General features: G+C 37.4%; 1 protein-coding gene across 1 annotated transcript in view; it reads left to right on the forward strand.

Moving 5' to 3' along the window:
• LEKR1 (leucine, glutamate and lysine rich 1) overlaps nt 1-14,957 on the forward strand; it is a 273,743-nt gene that overhangs the window by 199,918 nt on the left and 58,868 nt on the right. Inside the window, exons 11-12 of the mRNA XM_060149884.1 lie at nt 4,161-4,238; nt 4,575-4,778. Coding sequence (XP_060005867.1) covers nt 4,161-4,238; nt 4,575-4,778 — 282 coding nt within the window. The remainder of the gene's footprint in view (nt 1-4,160; nt 4,239-4,574; nt 4,779-14,957) is intronic.

The following is a 14,957-nucleotide window of genomic DNA, read 5'->3' on the forward strand; positions in this document are numbered from 1 at the left end:
ACCATAAAAAGAGTGGCTTAACTGGCGTGGGGGTGGGAGATGACCATAGTGAGGGGAGTTCTTGGGATGGTAGACTGCCCAGGGACCTTTTTTTCTTAAATTGCAGCCAAAATTTATTGGCCACATAGTAAAATAACCACTTAAAGGTGTTCTGCTGTCCCTGACTCTAGATTTGGAAAAGTGTGTATAAGAATCTGAACATAGAGTGAAAGTTGTGGCTGGGACTGCTGAATCTCAAAGCATTTCTAAAAGGAACATTGTTGTTTGACTTAAAAGTAAAGGTATAAAACTTGGCAAATACAGGAATCCACAAAAAAAACCATCATCTTTATATTTCGATATCCTTATAGTCCATTTTTCTAAGTAATGCATATTTTAAACATATTTTCACTTAGTAATATATCCTGGATATTTTCCCATGTCATTACATGATATATTTATAGTTATCAAATAGCTATGTAGTATTCTAATCTGTGGATGAATCATAACTTATTTTCTAATCCCTTGTATTTTAAAATTTCCAAATTTTTCACTTTTATAAGCAAGATATTTTGAAATTCATAGAGATAAATCTTTCTATTCACATGCAGTTATTTCCTTAGGATAATTTTTGCTAGACTCAAACTTGCATATTTTTAAGACTATTAATTTATAATGACTCATTACCTTGCAATAAGATTTTATTGATTTATAATCTCAGCAGTGTTTGTAAATACCTATTTCTCCACTTCCTAGCTAATACTGGGTAGTATAACTAAGAAAAAAAAAAAATCCTAGTTTAATGAAAACTTGTACTCCTGCATCTTTGGCTCTTTGTATTCTTTCCTTTGTGACTCACCTGAGTACAACCTTTGCTCACTTTTTAATGGTATGTCACTCTTTTCCTTATTCTTTATTTTCTAATGTTTTACTTGGAAATAATTTCAAACTTACAAAAAGTTGTAAACATGATGATAGTACAAAGAGCACACAAATAGGCTTTACCCAGATTCATCTATTATTAATGTTTTAACCCATTTGTTTTTTCCCCTCACCCCTACCCCTGTCCCCTCAACCTTTTCTCTCTCTCTCTCTCTCCCCCTGAAACCCACACACAAATTTTCCTGCACCATTTGAGGATAAGTTACATACAACACGACCCTTTACTTCTAAATAGTTTAGCCTGCCTTTCCTCAGGACAGTGATACTTCATATAACCAGGAGGGTAATCAATGTTATAATTTTACATGCAATAATTACATTAATAATATTCTAATCTAGCATCCATATTCTAATTTTCTGAATGGGCCTTTATAATATTTTCTCCTCTAGCACATAGTCCAGGTAGGGTCAGCCTACTTGGTATGTCTCTTTAGCCTCCTTAAATCTGGAATATTTCCAGTCCGTCTTTGTCTTTTTATGACATGGACATTTTTGAAGAACGCAGAACCCCTCATACTTTTTTAAATAAAATATTTTTTATTTTGTATTTTTCTGGTTTCCTCTTGATTGGATTAAGGATATGTACTCTCAGCCAGAAAACCACATAGGTGAGAACGAGCACATCTCAGAGCACCACATCTAAAGGCACATGATCATCTGCCTCTCGTTGGTGATGTTAATTTTGATCACCTGGTCAAGGTATTGCTCAATTTTTCCACTGTATTAGTACTGAGGGGTTTTGTTCCCTTTCAACCAGTAAGCAGTCTATAAGAGACACTTTAGGTACATAAACATGCTCTGCTTTTCATCAACACTTATCCCTAGATACAGCATCCATTAATGATTTTTGCCTCACCTAATCTTTATGACAGTCATTGCTAGATGATGATTTTTCCAACTCCAAGTCTCCCTGACCATTAATTAGTAAGCCCTCAGCATTCTACTTTAAATAGGAGCCTCCCTTCTTCCCATTATTTATTTACTTATTGGTATGGATTCATGAACTCCTGTTTTGTTCAATGGCTTATAATTCATTATTGTACTTAATTATTTTGGCACACAAATTGTTCTAAGCTTAGCCACTGGGGGCCACTTCCGGCTGGCTCTTATGACGTTGGAACATGATCCCGTCCTCTTTCATAAGCACTTCCTTACTTTCGGTATAACAAACTGTTTCAGGTATAGCTACTCTGCCCCAGCCTTGGAATCACCCATTTCTGTGAGTAGTCCTTGTTCCTTTGAATGTGAAGGGTATTAGAGACCAGTATCTAGGCTCTAAGTATGCTCACGTGCTGCTTGATTACGGTGATGGTTTCATGGGCTTGTACGTATGTCAAATCTGCCAAATTGTGCGCAGTTTATTGTATGTTAGTATAATACTTAAAACTATTTTACAAAAAGTGGATAATAAAGGAAACAACATGTTTTAAAAAACATTTTTTTCATAAAAGAAAAAGTAGAACTAAAGTGTAGTGTTTAGGGATAAAACTTGGGCAATACAACTCCAAAGAAAATCAGTGATTACCATAAAATTCATGAGAATGATCAATTTAGGGAGGAGGGAGTTGGCTATTATTGGGCCCAGGACATGAAGCTTCTAGGCTAGCTGATTAGGTTTTAGTTTTTTACATGGATGGTAGTTGCAAAAGTTTCTTCCTTGTAATAATTCATCATATAATTGTTTATGTAATTTTCTGTAGCTTACAATTTTATCATTGTAAGCTAGAAAAGAAAATAAATGAATAAAAATAAATGCTGTTCATATTCATGATATAAATAAATTATTGTTTATTAGAAATTAAAGTTATTTTGCAAGTAGGGCAAACCCATTAAGAATCTAACATTTTTTTGTACATTTATAAACGTATTAAATTAGCTTTCAAAGCTATTTTAAGGTACATTCATATAATAAATTATTAATGAGAAGTCTATACAAACAAACTGGAATATTAATCTTTCTTAATATGTTAACTTTTGAGTATTGTTACAAAACCGAATCATATAAGATCAAGACAAATGTCTATTTCAGTTTTAGAATTTCCATTTCGTTCTTTTTAATGGTTTCTACTTCTCTACTGAGGTTTTTTATCTTTTCACGAATTAAAGTAGATTTTCCTTTATGTCTTTGAGCGAGTTATAACTGTGCCTTCAGAAATCCTTGTCTGCTAATTTCAGTATCCGGGTCATCTCAGAGTCAGTCCCTATTAACTGTCTTTTCTCTTTAGAATAGGTCATGCTTTTCTGTGTCTTCCTATGTTGAGTAATTTTTTTATATTCTGGACATTGTGAATGTTATGTTATGGAAATTCTAGATTCTGTTATATTTCTCTAAATACTGTTGTTGGTGGTGGTAGGGGTGGTGTTACTTTAAGCAGATAATTAATTTGGTTGGCCTCAAAATGCAAACTCTATCTCTATGGCAACAGCTCAAATCTCAGTTCAGTTCTTTCATCTTTAACTAGGCTGCTTGGAATCTGCCCAGGGCACCTGTAGTTCAGGGCTCAGCCAGACATATGGGCAGAGTTTATATGCAGTATTTGGGATTCCCTCCCACTGGCTCACTCCCATTTGGGGTTCACTTTTCACTTTCCTGCAGCTGTGGTTGTCCCCAAACACTGTCTTGTAGTTCTTCAAGCCAGAATGACTGTGAGTTTTCTACCAGTTTTCTATCAGAATTTTGGTTCTCCTGTATGGGGCAGACTGGGGCCTGCCCTCAGGTTTAAAATCATTTAAAAAAAAAGCAACAAAAAACCCTGACCCCATGGCTGTCACCTTATTCTCAGTGTCAACTTTCCTCCAGAATCTTCGTGCTTTTGGTCACTTTCACATAGGGGTATTTTCTTTTGTTTGCTTTTTAAATGTTGTCTAAAGCTTAGACATTTTAGTTAAATGCAGATCAGTCTGACAGGAGATTACTTGGCCATTATAGAAGTGGACTGAATATTTATTTCTTTAAAGAAATAATAATATGAAGATGCTAAGAAATTTTTTTATGGATGAGTAAAGTAATGATATGGAAAAGCGCATATAATTGGACTAACAGATTAGGTTATTTTTTGGCAAACAAAAACCTTTTGACTATATATTTCTAATTTCAAGGAAATCTGCATATGTAACCACAAATACAATATAAAGATAGGAAAATTAATAAAGGAAAAACCTGTTTTTATAAAAGGGAAAAAAATTATACTTCAACTATTTTGAAATAAAATATTTGAACCTCTTTTGTATTATTTTAGGAATAAATCTAATGAAGCTGATGAGTGTCAAAGAGAACTTAGAAAACTGAAGTTCGAATCCATTATTTCTGAGTCACGGTATACACTGCAAATTTTTTATTTAATAGTTTTAGTAATTGAATTTGAAACCATATTTTAAATAACATTTAAAATGTACTTAGCTTTTCTTATTGTATTGTTTACATAAACAATACCTAATTCAAGTTTATAATATATTGAAGCTTTCATTGATTTTGCCTTTGCCTGGATGGGAAAATGTTTAAATCTCAGAACTATTCATTTACATAACGTTCTTATTTTAAAAATTAAAGTTATACTCTTTAGTTTTAAATGAGATATTTATCTATCTTTGATAAACATAAAAACATAGTATTTAATGCATATTGGTTGGGTTTTTTTCTTATTCCATTTTAGGCACACCAGATTGCTTAAAGAAAAGGAAGACTCTTTAATGACTTGTCAACAAATATATAAAACTTTACAGGAAGAACTGACTGCAAAAGAAAGGCAAGAAGCTGACTTAAAAAGAAGAATTAATCTTGCAGAAAATGAACTGGAAATAACCAAAACCCTTCTGAATCAGACAAAGCAAGAGGTTATAACACTGAAAAGTGAAAGGTACAGTCAAGAATAATTTCTTCCAAATATATTTTATGTTTAAGTCAGTATTCCATATATATTTGAAACACCAAGGTCCTATATATTTTGATAACAGTAAAATCACAGTATTAAAGATATATTTCACCTGAAAGGTCATTGCATCCCACCACCTCATTTTACAAGTGATTAAACTGAATCCCAAATTGGTTAAATGACTTGCTTAACATCACACAGTTAGTGCAAGTAGAGATGGAACCCACATGGCATTTGGTGTTAGATTTTTGTTGAAAAGAATCAAAAAGATCATGTGTGGTACTTATACTACTGAGCTTTACCTCAGCCAATAATTGGTGGATTCTATCATTTTCCAATAGAAAAATATCTTTTTATGTCACTTTTTCCTTTTATTAGCTCCTACTTTTCTTCTCTCTTTGTTATTTTTCAATACCTGTTATTGGGGACTCTCCACGAGCAAAGATACCTCTGGTGTTGCGATAGTATCAAGGATACTAAGAAGCATATTCCTCCACACAATCTAGATATTTTTGGTCAGTTAATTTGTCTTTAAATTAAACTTACCTGTACTTAGTATCTCAACCCTGCTTTCTGTCTTTTTGTTTTCATTTGCCTGATAATGTCTTTTATTCTTTCTGAGTCCTTTTGTTTTGAATTCATATTGATATATAGCACAAATTTGGGGGGTTTGTTGGTTTTTATTAAATCTAGGAGTCTTTAATGGGACATATTATGCCATTTACATTTATTGATATAACTATTATATTCCATAAGAACAGAAGTTCCATAAGAGGAAGATTTTTTGTCTTGTATTATTCTGTGTATAGAAGGCACAATTGGCTATTTGTTTTTCATTCTTCTATCATATTCTTTCCATTGGAGTAGAATTGTTTTACAATGTTGGCTTAGTTTCTGTTGTACAATGAAGTGAATCAGCTATATGTATACCTATATCCCCTCCCTCTTGGACCTTCCTCCCACTCTCTGCCCCATCACACCCATAACGGAGCACCCGTCACAGAGCACCGAGCTGCGCTTCCTGTGCTTTATAGCATGTTCCCACTAGCTAGCTATTTTTTATGCATGGTAGTGTATATATGTCAAGCCTAATCTCCCAGTTCATCCCACCCTCCTCTTCCCCCTCTGTGTCCACATGTTCGTTCTCTATGTCTACCTTTCTATTCCTGCCCTGCAAATAGATTCATCTGTACCATTTTTCTAGATTCCACATATATGCGTCAACATACGATATTTGTTTTTCTCTTTCTGACTTACTTCACTCTGTATGACAAACTCTAGACCATCCACATCTCTACAAATGACCCAATTTCATTTCTTTTTATGGCTGAGTAATATTCCATTGTGTATATGTACCACATCTCCTTTATCCATCTGTTGATGGACGTTTAGGTTGTTTCCATGTCCTGGCTATTGTAAATAGTGCTGCAGTGAACATTGGGGTACCTGTGTCTTTTTGAATTATGGTTTTCTCAAGGTATATGCCCAGTAGTGGGATTGCTGTATCATATAGTACTTCTATTTTTAGTTTTTTAAGGAACCTCCATAGTGTTCTTCACAGTGCCTGTATCAATTTACATTCCCACCAACAGTGCAAGAGGGTTCCCTTTTCTCCACACCCTCTCCAGCATTTATTGTTTCTAGATTTTTTGATGATGGCCATTCTGACTTGTGTTAGGTGATACCTCATTGTAGTTTTGATTTGCATTTCTCTAATAATTAGTGATGTTGAGCATCTTTTCATGTGCCTCTTGGCCATCTGTATGTCTTCTTTGGTGAAATGTCTATTTAGGTCTTCTGCCCATTTTTTGATTGGGTTGTTTGTTTTCTTGATATTGAGCCCCATAAGCTGTTTGTATATTTTGGAGATTAATCCTTTGTCCATTGCTTCATTTGCAAATATTTTCTCCCATTCTGAGGGTTTTCTTTTCGTCTTGTTTATGGTTTCCTTTGCTGTGCAAAAGCTTTTAAGTTTAATTAGGTCCCATTTGCTTATTTTGTTTTTTATTTTCATTACTCTAGGAGGTGGGTCATAAAAGATCTTGCTGTGATTTATGTCAAAGAGTGTTTTTCCTTTGTTTTCCTCTAAGTGTTTTATAGTGTTCGGTCTTACATTTAGGTATTTAATCCTTTTTGAGTTTACTTTTGTGTATCGTGTTAGGTTGTGCTCTGATTTCATTGTTTTACATGTAGCTGTCCAGTTTTCCAGGCACTACTTATTAAAGAGGCTGTCCTTTCTCCATTGTATGTTCTTGCCTCCTTCATCATAAATTAGGTGACCATATGTGCATGGGTTTATCTCTGGGCTTTCTAGCCTGTACCATTGCTCTACCTTTCTGTTTTCTGTTTTGCCAGTACCATACTGTCTTGATTACTGGAGGTTTGTAGTATAGTTTGAAGTTGGGGAGCCTGATTCCTCCAGCTCTGTTTTTCTTTCTCAAGATTGCTTTGGCTATTCAGGGTCTTTTGTGTTTCCATACAAATTATGAAATTTTTTGTTGCAATTCTGTGAAGAAAGCTATTGGTAATTTGATAGGGATTGCATTGAATCTGTAGATTGCTTTGGGTAGTATAGTCATTTTCACAATATTGATTCTTCCAATCCAGGAACATGGTATATTTCTCCATCTGTGTATGTCATCTTTGATTTCTTTCATCAGTGTCTTATAGTTTTCTGAGTACAGGTCTTTTGCCTCCTTAGGTAGGTTTATTCCTAGGTATTTTATTCTTTTTGTTGCAATGGTAAATAGGGTTGTTTCCTTAATTTCTCTTTCTGATTTTTCCTGGTTAGTGTATAGGAGCACCACAGATTTATGTGCATTAATTTTGTATCCTGCAACCTTACCAAATTCACTGATTAGTTCTAGTAGCTTTCTGGTGGCATCTTTAGGATTTTCTGTGTATAGTATCATGTCATCTTCAAACAGTGATAATTTTACTTCTTTTCCAATTTGTGTTCCTTTTATTTCTTTTTCTTCTCTGATTGCCATGGCTAAAACTTCCAAAACTATCTTGAATAAGAGTGGACATCCTTGTCTTGCGAGACTGGACATCCTTGTCTTGTTCCTGATCTTAGTGGATATGCTTTCAGTTTTTCACCATTGAGAATGATGTTTGCTGTGGGTTTGTCATATATGGATGGCCTCTATTATGTTGAGGTAGGTTCCCTCTATGCCCATTTTCTGGAGAGTTTTTATCATGAATCGGTGTTGAATTTTGTCAAAAGCTTTTTCTGCATCTATTAAAATCATATGGTTTTTATTCCTTAATTTGTCAATATGGTATATCACATTGATTGATTTACGTATATTGAAGAATCCTTCCATCCCTGGGATAAATCCCACCTGATCGTAGTGTACAATCTTTTTAAGGTGTTGTTGAATTCTTTTTGCTAGTATTTTGTTGAGGATTTTTGCATTTATGTTAATCAGTGATATTGGTCTGTAATTTTCTTTTTTTGTGATATCTTTGTCTGGTTTTGGTATCAGGGTGATGGTGGCCTCATATAATGAATTTGGGAGTGTTCCTCCCTCTGCAATTTTTTGGAAGAGTTTGAGAAGGATGGGTATTAGCTCTTCTCTAAATGTTTGATAGAATTTGCCTGTGAAACCATCTGGTCCTGGACTTTTGTTTGTTGGAATATATATATATATTTTTTTGCGGTACGTGGGCCTCTCACTGCTGTGGCCTCTCCCGTTGCGGAGCACAAGGCTCCGGACGCGCAGGCTCAGCGGCCATGGCTCACGGGCCCAGCCGCTCTGCGGCATGTGGGAACTTCCCAGACCGGGGCACGAACCTGTGTCCCCTGCATCGGCAGGCGGACTCTCAACCACTGCGCCACCAGGGAAGCCCCGGAATATTTTTAATTACAGTTTCAATTTCATTATTTGAGATAGGTCTCTTCATATTTTCTAATTCTTCCTGGTTCAGTCTTGGAAAATTGTACCTTTCCAAGAATTTGTCTGCTTCTTCGAGGTTGTCCATTTTATTGGCATATAGTTTTTTGTAGTAGTCTCTTATAATCCTTTGTATTTCTGCAGTGTCAGTTGTTACTTCTCCTTTTTCATTTCTGATTCTATTGATTTGAGTCTTCTCCCTTTTTTTCTTGAGTCTGGCTAAAGGTTTATCAATTTTGTTTACCTTCTCAAAGAGCCAGCTTTTACTTTTATTGATCTTTGCAATTGTTTTCTTCATTTCTATTTCATTTATTTATGCTCTGATTTTTATGAGTTTTTCCTTCTACTGACTTAAGGTTTTCTTTGTTCTTTTTTCTCTAGTTGCTTTAGGTGTAAGGTTAGATTGTTTATTTGAGATTTTTCTTGTTTCTTGAGGTGAAATTGAATTTCTATAAACTTCCCTCTTAGAACTGCTTCTGCTGCATCCCATAGGTTTTGGGGTTGTTGTGTTTTCATTGTCATTTATTTCTTTGTTTTTTTTTTTTTGTTGTTTTTTTTTTTGCGGTATGCAGGCCTCTCACTGTTGTGGCCTCTCCCGTTGCAGAGCACGGGTTCCGGATGCGCAGGCTCAACGGCCATGGCTCACAGGCCCAGCCGCTCTGCGGCATGTGGGATCTTCCCAGACCAGGGCATGAACCCATGTCCACTGCATCAGCAGGCAGACTCTCAACCACTGCACCACCAGGGAAGCCCTCTTTGTATTTTTTTATTTCTTCTTTGATTTCTTCAGTGATCTCTTGGTTATTTAGTAGCACACTGCTTAGCCTCCATGTATTTGGGTTTTTTACAGGTTTTTTCCTGTAATTGATTTCTAATCTCATAGCATTGTGGTCAGAAAAGATGCTTGATACGATTTCAGTTTTCTTGAATTTTCTGAGGCTTGATTTGTGACCCAAGATGTGATCTTCCCCGGAGAATGTTCTGTGTGCACTTGAGAAGAAAGTGTATTCTGCCACTTTCGGGTGGAATGTTCTATAAATATAAATTAAATCTATCTGGTCTACTGTGTCATTTAAAGCTTGCGTTTCCTCATTTTCTGTTTGGATGATCTGTCCATCGGTGTAAGTGGGCTGTTAAAGTCCCCTACTATTATTGTGTTACTGTCAATTTCCCCTTTTATGGTTGTTAGCATTTGCCTTATGTATTGAGGTGCTCTTATGTTGAGTGCATAAATATTTATAATTGTTATATCTTCTTCTTGGATTGATCCCTTGATCATTATGTAGTGTCCTTCCTTATCTCTTGTAACAGTCTTTATTTTAAAGTCTATTTTATCTGTTACGAGTATTGCTACTCCAGCTTTCTTTTGATTTCCATTTGCATGGAATATCTTTTTGCATCCCTTCACTTTCAGTCTGTATGTGTCCCTAGGTCTGAAGTGGGTCTTTTGTAGACAACATATATATGGGTCTTCTTTCTGTATCCATTCAGCCAGTCTGTGTCTTTTGATTGGAGCATTTAATCCATTTACCTTCAAGGTTATTGTCGATATGTATGTTCCTATTACATTTTCTTAATTGTTTGGGGTTTGTTTTTGTGGGTCTTTTTCTTCTCTTGTGTTTGCCGCCTAGAGAAGTTTCTTTAGCATTTGTTGTAAAGCTGGTTTGGTGGTCCTGAGGTCTCTTAGCTTTTGCCTGTCTGTAAAGCTGTTGATTTCTCCATTGAATCTGAATGAGATCCTTGCTGGGTAGAGTAATCTTCGCTGTAGGTTTTTCTCTTTCATCACTTTAAGTATATCCTGCCACTCCCTTGTGGTCTGCAGAGTTTCTGCTGAAAAATCAGCTGATAAGCTTATAGGGATTCCTTTGTATGTTATTTTTTGCTTTTCCCTTGCTGCTTTTAATATTTTTTCTTTGAATTTAATTTTTGTTAGTTTGATTAATATGTGTCGTGGTGTGTTTCTCCTAGGGTTTATCCTGTATGGGACTCTCTGTGCTTCCTGACTTGGGTGACTCTTTCCTTTCCCATGTAAGGGAAGTTTTCCACTCTAACCTCTTCAAATATTTTCTCAGACCTTTCTTTTTCTCTTCTTCTTTTGGGACCCCTATAATTCGAATATTGGTGCATTTAGTGTTGTCTCAGAGGTCTCTGAGATTGTCTTCAATTCTTTTCATTCTTTTTTCTTTATTCTGCTCCTCGGCAGTTATTTCCACCATTCTGTCTTATAGCTCAGTTATTTGTTCTTCTGCCTCAGTTATTCTGTTATTGATTCCTTCTAGTGTATTTTTCATTTTGGTTATTGTGTTGTTCATCTCTGTTTGTTTTTTTTTAATTCTTCTAGATCTTTTTTTTTTTTTTTTGCGGTACACGGGCCTCTCACTGTTGTGGCCTCTCCCGTTATGGAGCACAGGCTCCGGACGCGCAGGCTCAGCGGCCATGGCTCACGGGCCCAGCCGCTCTGCGGCATGTGGGAACTTCCCAGACCGGGGCACGAACCTGTGTCCCCTGCATCAGCAGGCAGACTCTCAACCACTGCGCCACCAGGGAAGCCCTAATTCTTCTAGATCTTTGTTAAATATTTCTTGTATCTTCTCAGTCCGTGCCTCCATTCTATCTCCTAGATTCTGCATCATGTTTACTATCATTACTCTGAATTCTTTTTCAGGTAGATTGCCTATTTCCTTGTCATTTATTTGGTCTTGTAGGTTTTTACCTTGCTCCTTTTTCTGTGACATATTTTTTTGTCCTCTCATTTTTCTTTTTTTAATGGGTTGGATTGTGTTCCTGTCTTACTGGTTGTTTGTCCTGAGGCTTCCAGCACTGGAGTTTGTAGAGCTGGGTGTTGGTGCCGAGATGAGAACCTCCAGGAGACCTCACTCCGATGAATATTCCCTGGGGTCTGAGGTTCTCTTTTATTCCCGTAGTTCGGACTTGGAGCTCCCACCACAGGAGCTCAGGCCCGACCCCCGGCTCATGAACCAAGGTCCTGCAAGCCGCACGGGCAGCCAAAAAAAAAAAAAGAAGAAGGAAAGGAACAGAACAGTAACAGAGTAAAAGATAAAATAATATTAGAAAACTAACAGATATTTAGAAAAAATTTAAAATATTAAAATATAGATGAAACAACAACCTGGAGGTAAAACAGAACTACAGTGGCAAAAAAGAGGAGGATTAAAAAAAAAAAAAAGCCTGAAAAGTCCTTGGCTGTGGAGGATGGGGCTTATGCAGGGGCAGCGTTTAGGCAGTGGGTGGGGCCTATGTTTAGGACCCACAGGGCCAGAAAAGGCCCCAGGGGGAGTGGGGCTTTTGCTCAGTGCAGCAGGAGGGACCCAGGAGTGCCTCTGGCCTTGGAGGGTGGAGGACCAGGTCCGGGACCCCAGTAGGCTCCCCGGGCCCAAGTGGGTAGGGAAAATGCTAGGCACACTCTCCGCTGATCCTCCAATCCCAGAGTGCCCCTCCCCATCCACCTTTCCTCTTCTTCCCCTCCTGCCCAGGACTAACACAGACAGAGGGGGCCCCAGAAGTTGGAGGACCTGGCCTGGGACCTCAGAAGGCTTCCTGGGGCCCAAGTGTGTGGGCAAAATACCCACTGCACCTCCCCTGATCCTCCAAGCCCCCTAGGGTTCCTCCAGGCATGGGAACCCCTCCCTTCTCCCAGCCACCCCTCAGGGGTGCTAGTCCTGTCCAATCTCCACTTCTCCTCCCCCCTCACTGCCCCTTACATCCTACCCGGCTGCTCGGGGGTTCCTTCTCTCTCCTTGGGCATCAAGGCCCCCCACCAGCGACCAGCAGGTGCCCTAGTTGTGGTTCGTTTTTAGTTTATTTTATTCATTTTATTTTATGAGTATTTGACTGCTTTCTAATTTAGAAGATTTATAATTTTGTTTTCATTCTTTTTAAGGGCAACTATTTGCTCCCAGAGGAGTCTGGGAGTGGGGCCACAGAAGTGGGTAGCAGGCAGCTTAGAATTAGGTTCTAACCAACAACACTATGCCCTAGATCACATCTGTCTCTACTCCAGGCTAGTCAGAGGTCTGTCTAGTTCACAGAGAAACAAGGCTTGTCTCTGGTCCCCTCTGGGATGATATACATTTACTTCTCTTTGGTTTAGTAAGATGAACAAATGCAGAGCTTATTGCCATCCACCATTTCTTCCTCACCCTGCCACACCAATAAACTGCCTGTCGCTAAGATATTTTGTCTTGTAGTTCCGTGACTCTTCATCCCACCCCCACTTCTGCCGTTTCACAGTTGTGTCACTGATAAGCCCATAGCATATTAGAAGCAGTAATTTTATAAGCAGGAAATTGGCAAGAGCCAGGCTTACTAATAACAAGAAGGAATGGCAGCTGAAAGATTGACCATGCATAAGAAGAAAGAAAATCTATAAGTGCCAACAAAAAACTTTAAAAGAATTGCGGTTTGGCCCAATATACAATAGAGACAAACAGCCTTACACACATCAGTAATCATGAGTGCCCTTATATTTATAATATGGGTTAGTAATTGATGGCCATAATGATGACTGAGTCAGAATGATTAAAATCAGCTGCATACTCTATGTATATAAAAGGTACAGAATACCCCATTTCCAGTGATGTCAGATTAATTAGATGTAGCTGTTTATCCAGGTGAATTCTGTCTCCCTCATACTGGTCATTGAGAAGATCCTATCTTTGTTCAAACATTTCTGGAACTCTTTTTTGAGAATTGGCTTAAGTGTGCATGTTTTAGAATATCCTTAGTATGATGAATCTTTGACCTTTAGGAATGAATTTGATTTTTAAAACAATCTCAGTAGGTCCAGTGAAAGCAAGTTCAAGGAGAATGATGGGAAATCAATCTGGGAAATATCTTTGGGGATTAAAAATATGTAAAATGTTTTCCTTTTTTCTATGCTTAATAAATTATCTCTGGCAGCAATTTGAAGACAGCAGTTTCATGAATGTTTTGAGGATTAATAACATCATTCAAATAAATATAGAGCTTTCTTAGGGGATTGATTGCTTTGAAATAGCACACTATATTTGCCATATTTTTAAAAAATTTAGTATGATTCTAATCTTACCTTCTATTATAAGTGGTAAAGATAATTTCTTTGTTTTCAGAGAACAGAGACCTCACTGGACTACTTCTTCCTCTCTTCTCCCCTCTCCCCCCCTCTTTTTTTCCTTTTACATCCTTGCCCTTTTTCTTTCTTTTCTCTCTATACTTTAGTCTATCCAAAAGCAGGCATGGTATTACTTAGTCATTTGGTGGCACCAAGTTTACTGACATGATGTCTGTCACATAATAAAAATTAAAATGTGCTTGCAGCCCAATAAGTTATCGTATTATCATAGGATTACTCCTAGATATAAGCATTGTTTTGGTTTTTTTTCTTTGTCCAAGGCCACTTTCAGATTTTGCCTGCCTTGTCTTCTATTGTATCCTCAGAATCTGGCACATGTATTCACTCAATAAATATTTGTTGAGTCAATGAGTGACCTACTTTGGATAATTCAGTCCGTTAACAGTTATTTGTTGAGCATTTACTATGTGCCAGGTACTATGTACCCTGGGATACAATGGTGAATCTGAAACATCCCTGTCCTCATGAAGTTTACATTCTAATAGGAGAGACAAACAGTTAAACAACAAAAAAAAAGTAGAGAACTAACCAGAATAATTCTAGATTGTGATAACAGATATAAAGTAAGTGAAAGGGTGTTGTAGTAGAGACTCATAGAAGGGGTACCTGCTTTGGAAAGGGTGGTTGTAAAAGTAACTTCCAAAATGGTACATAAAGGAAGACAAGTAAGAGGTTCCCACGCCAAGGGCCAGGGAAGAGTTTTACAAGTAAAAAATGAGCTTGGTAACTTCTTGGAAGTGGCAGTATGACACGAGGCCTAGCAAATGTGAGGGGCGAAGGTGAAGGTCGAGTCATTCGGGGCCTCACAGGCCCGTAGGAGTTTGGGTATTAGTTTCAGTGCAATGAAAAGAAACCATTGGAGGGACTTAAGCAAGTGCCGACACTATGGAAAGATGGTTCTGGCTGCTGGGTGGAGAAGGGATTGGCAACGGGCAGTGGGGGCAAGTCAGGTCATTTACTGTTTTGATATTCATCAAAGGGTTTTGTGCATAGCTAAGCCTAAGAGACATGAGAAAAATGAAAATCTTTAGCTCTCACCCTCTGCCAGTTTCTGTTGGGTTATTTGAATGTCTGTACCAAGTGAATGAGAGCAAACAGCCAGGGCTTACTCCATGTTGAGCCAGGGGGAGATATGAG

Source organism: Lagenorhynchus albirostris, chromosome 5 (genome assembly GCF_949774975.1).
Source record: "Lagenorhynchus albirostris chromosome 5, mLagAlb1.1, whole genome shotgun sequence".
In the NCBI taxonomy this organism is placed as follows: domain Eukaryota; kingdom Metazoa; phylum Chordata; class Mammalia; order Artiodactyla; family Delphinidae; genus Lagenorhynchus; species Lagenorhynchus albirostris.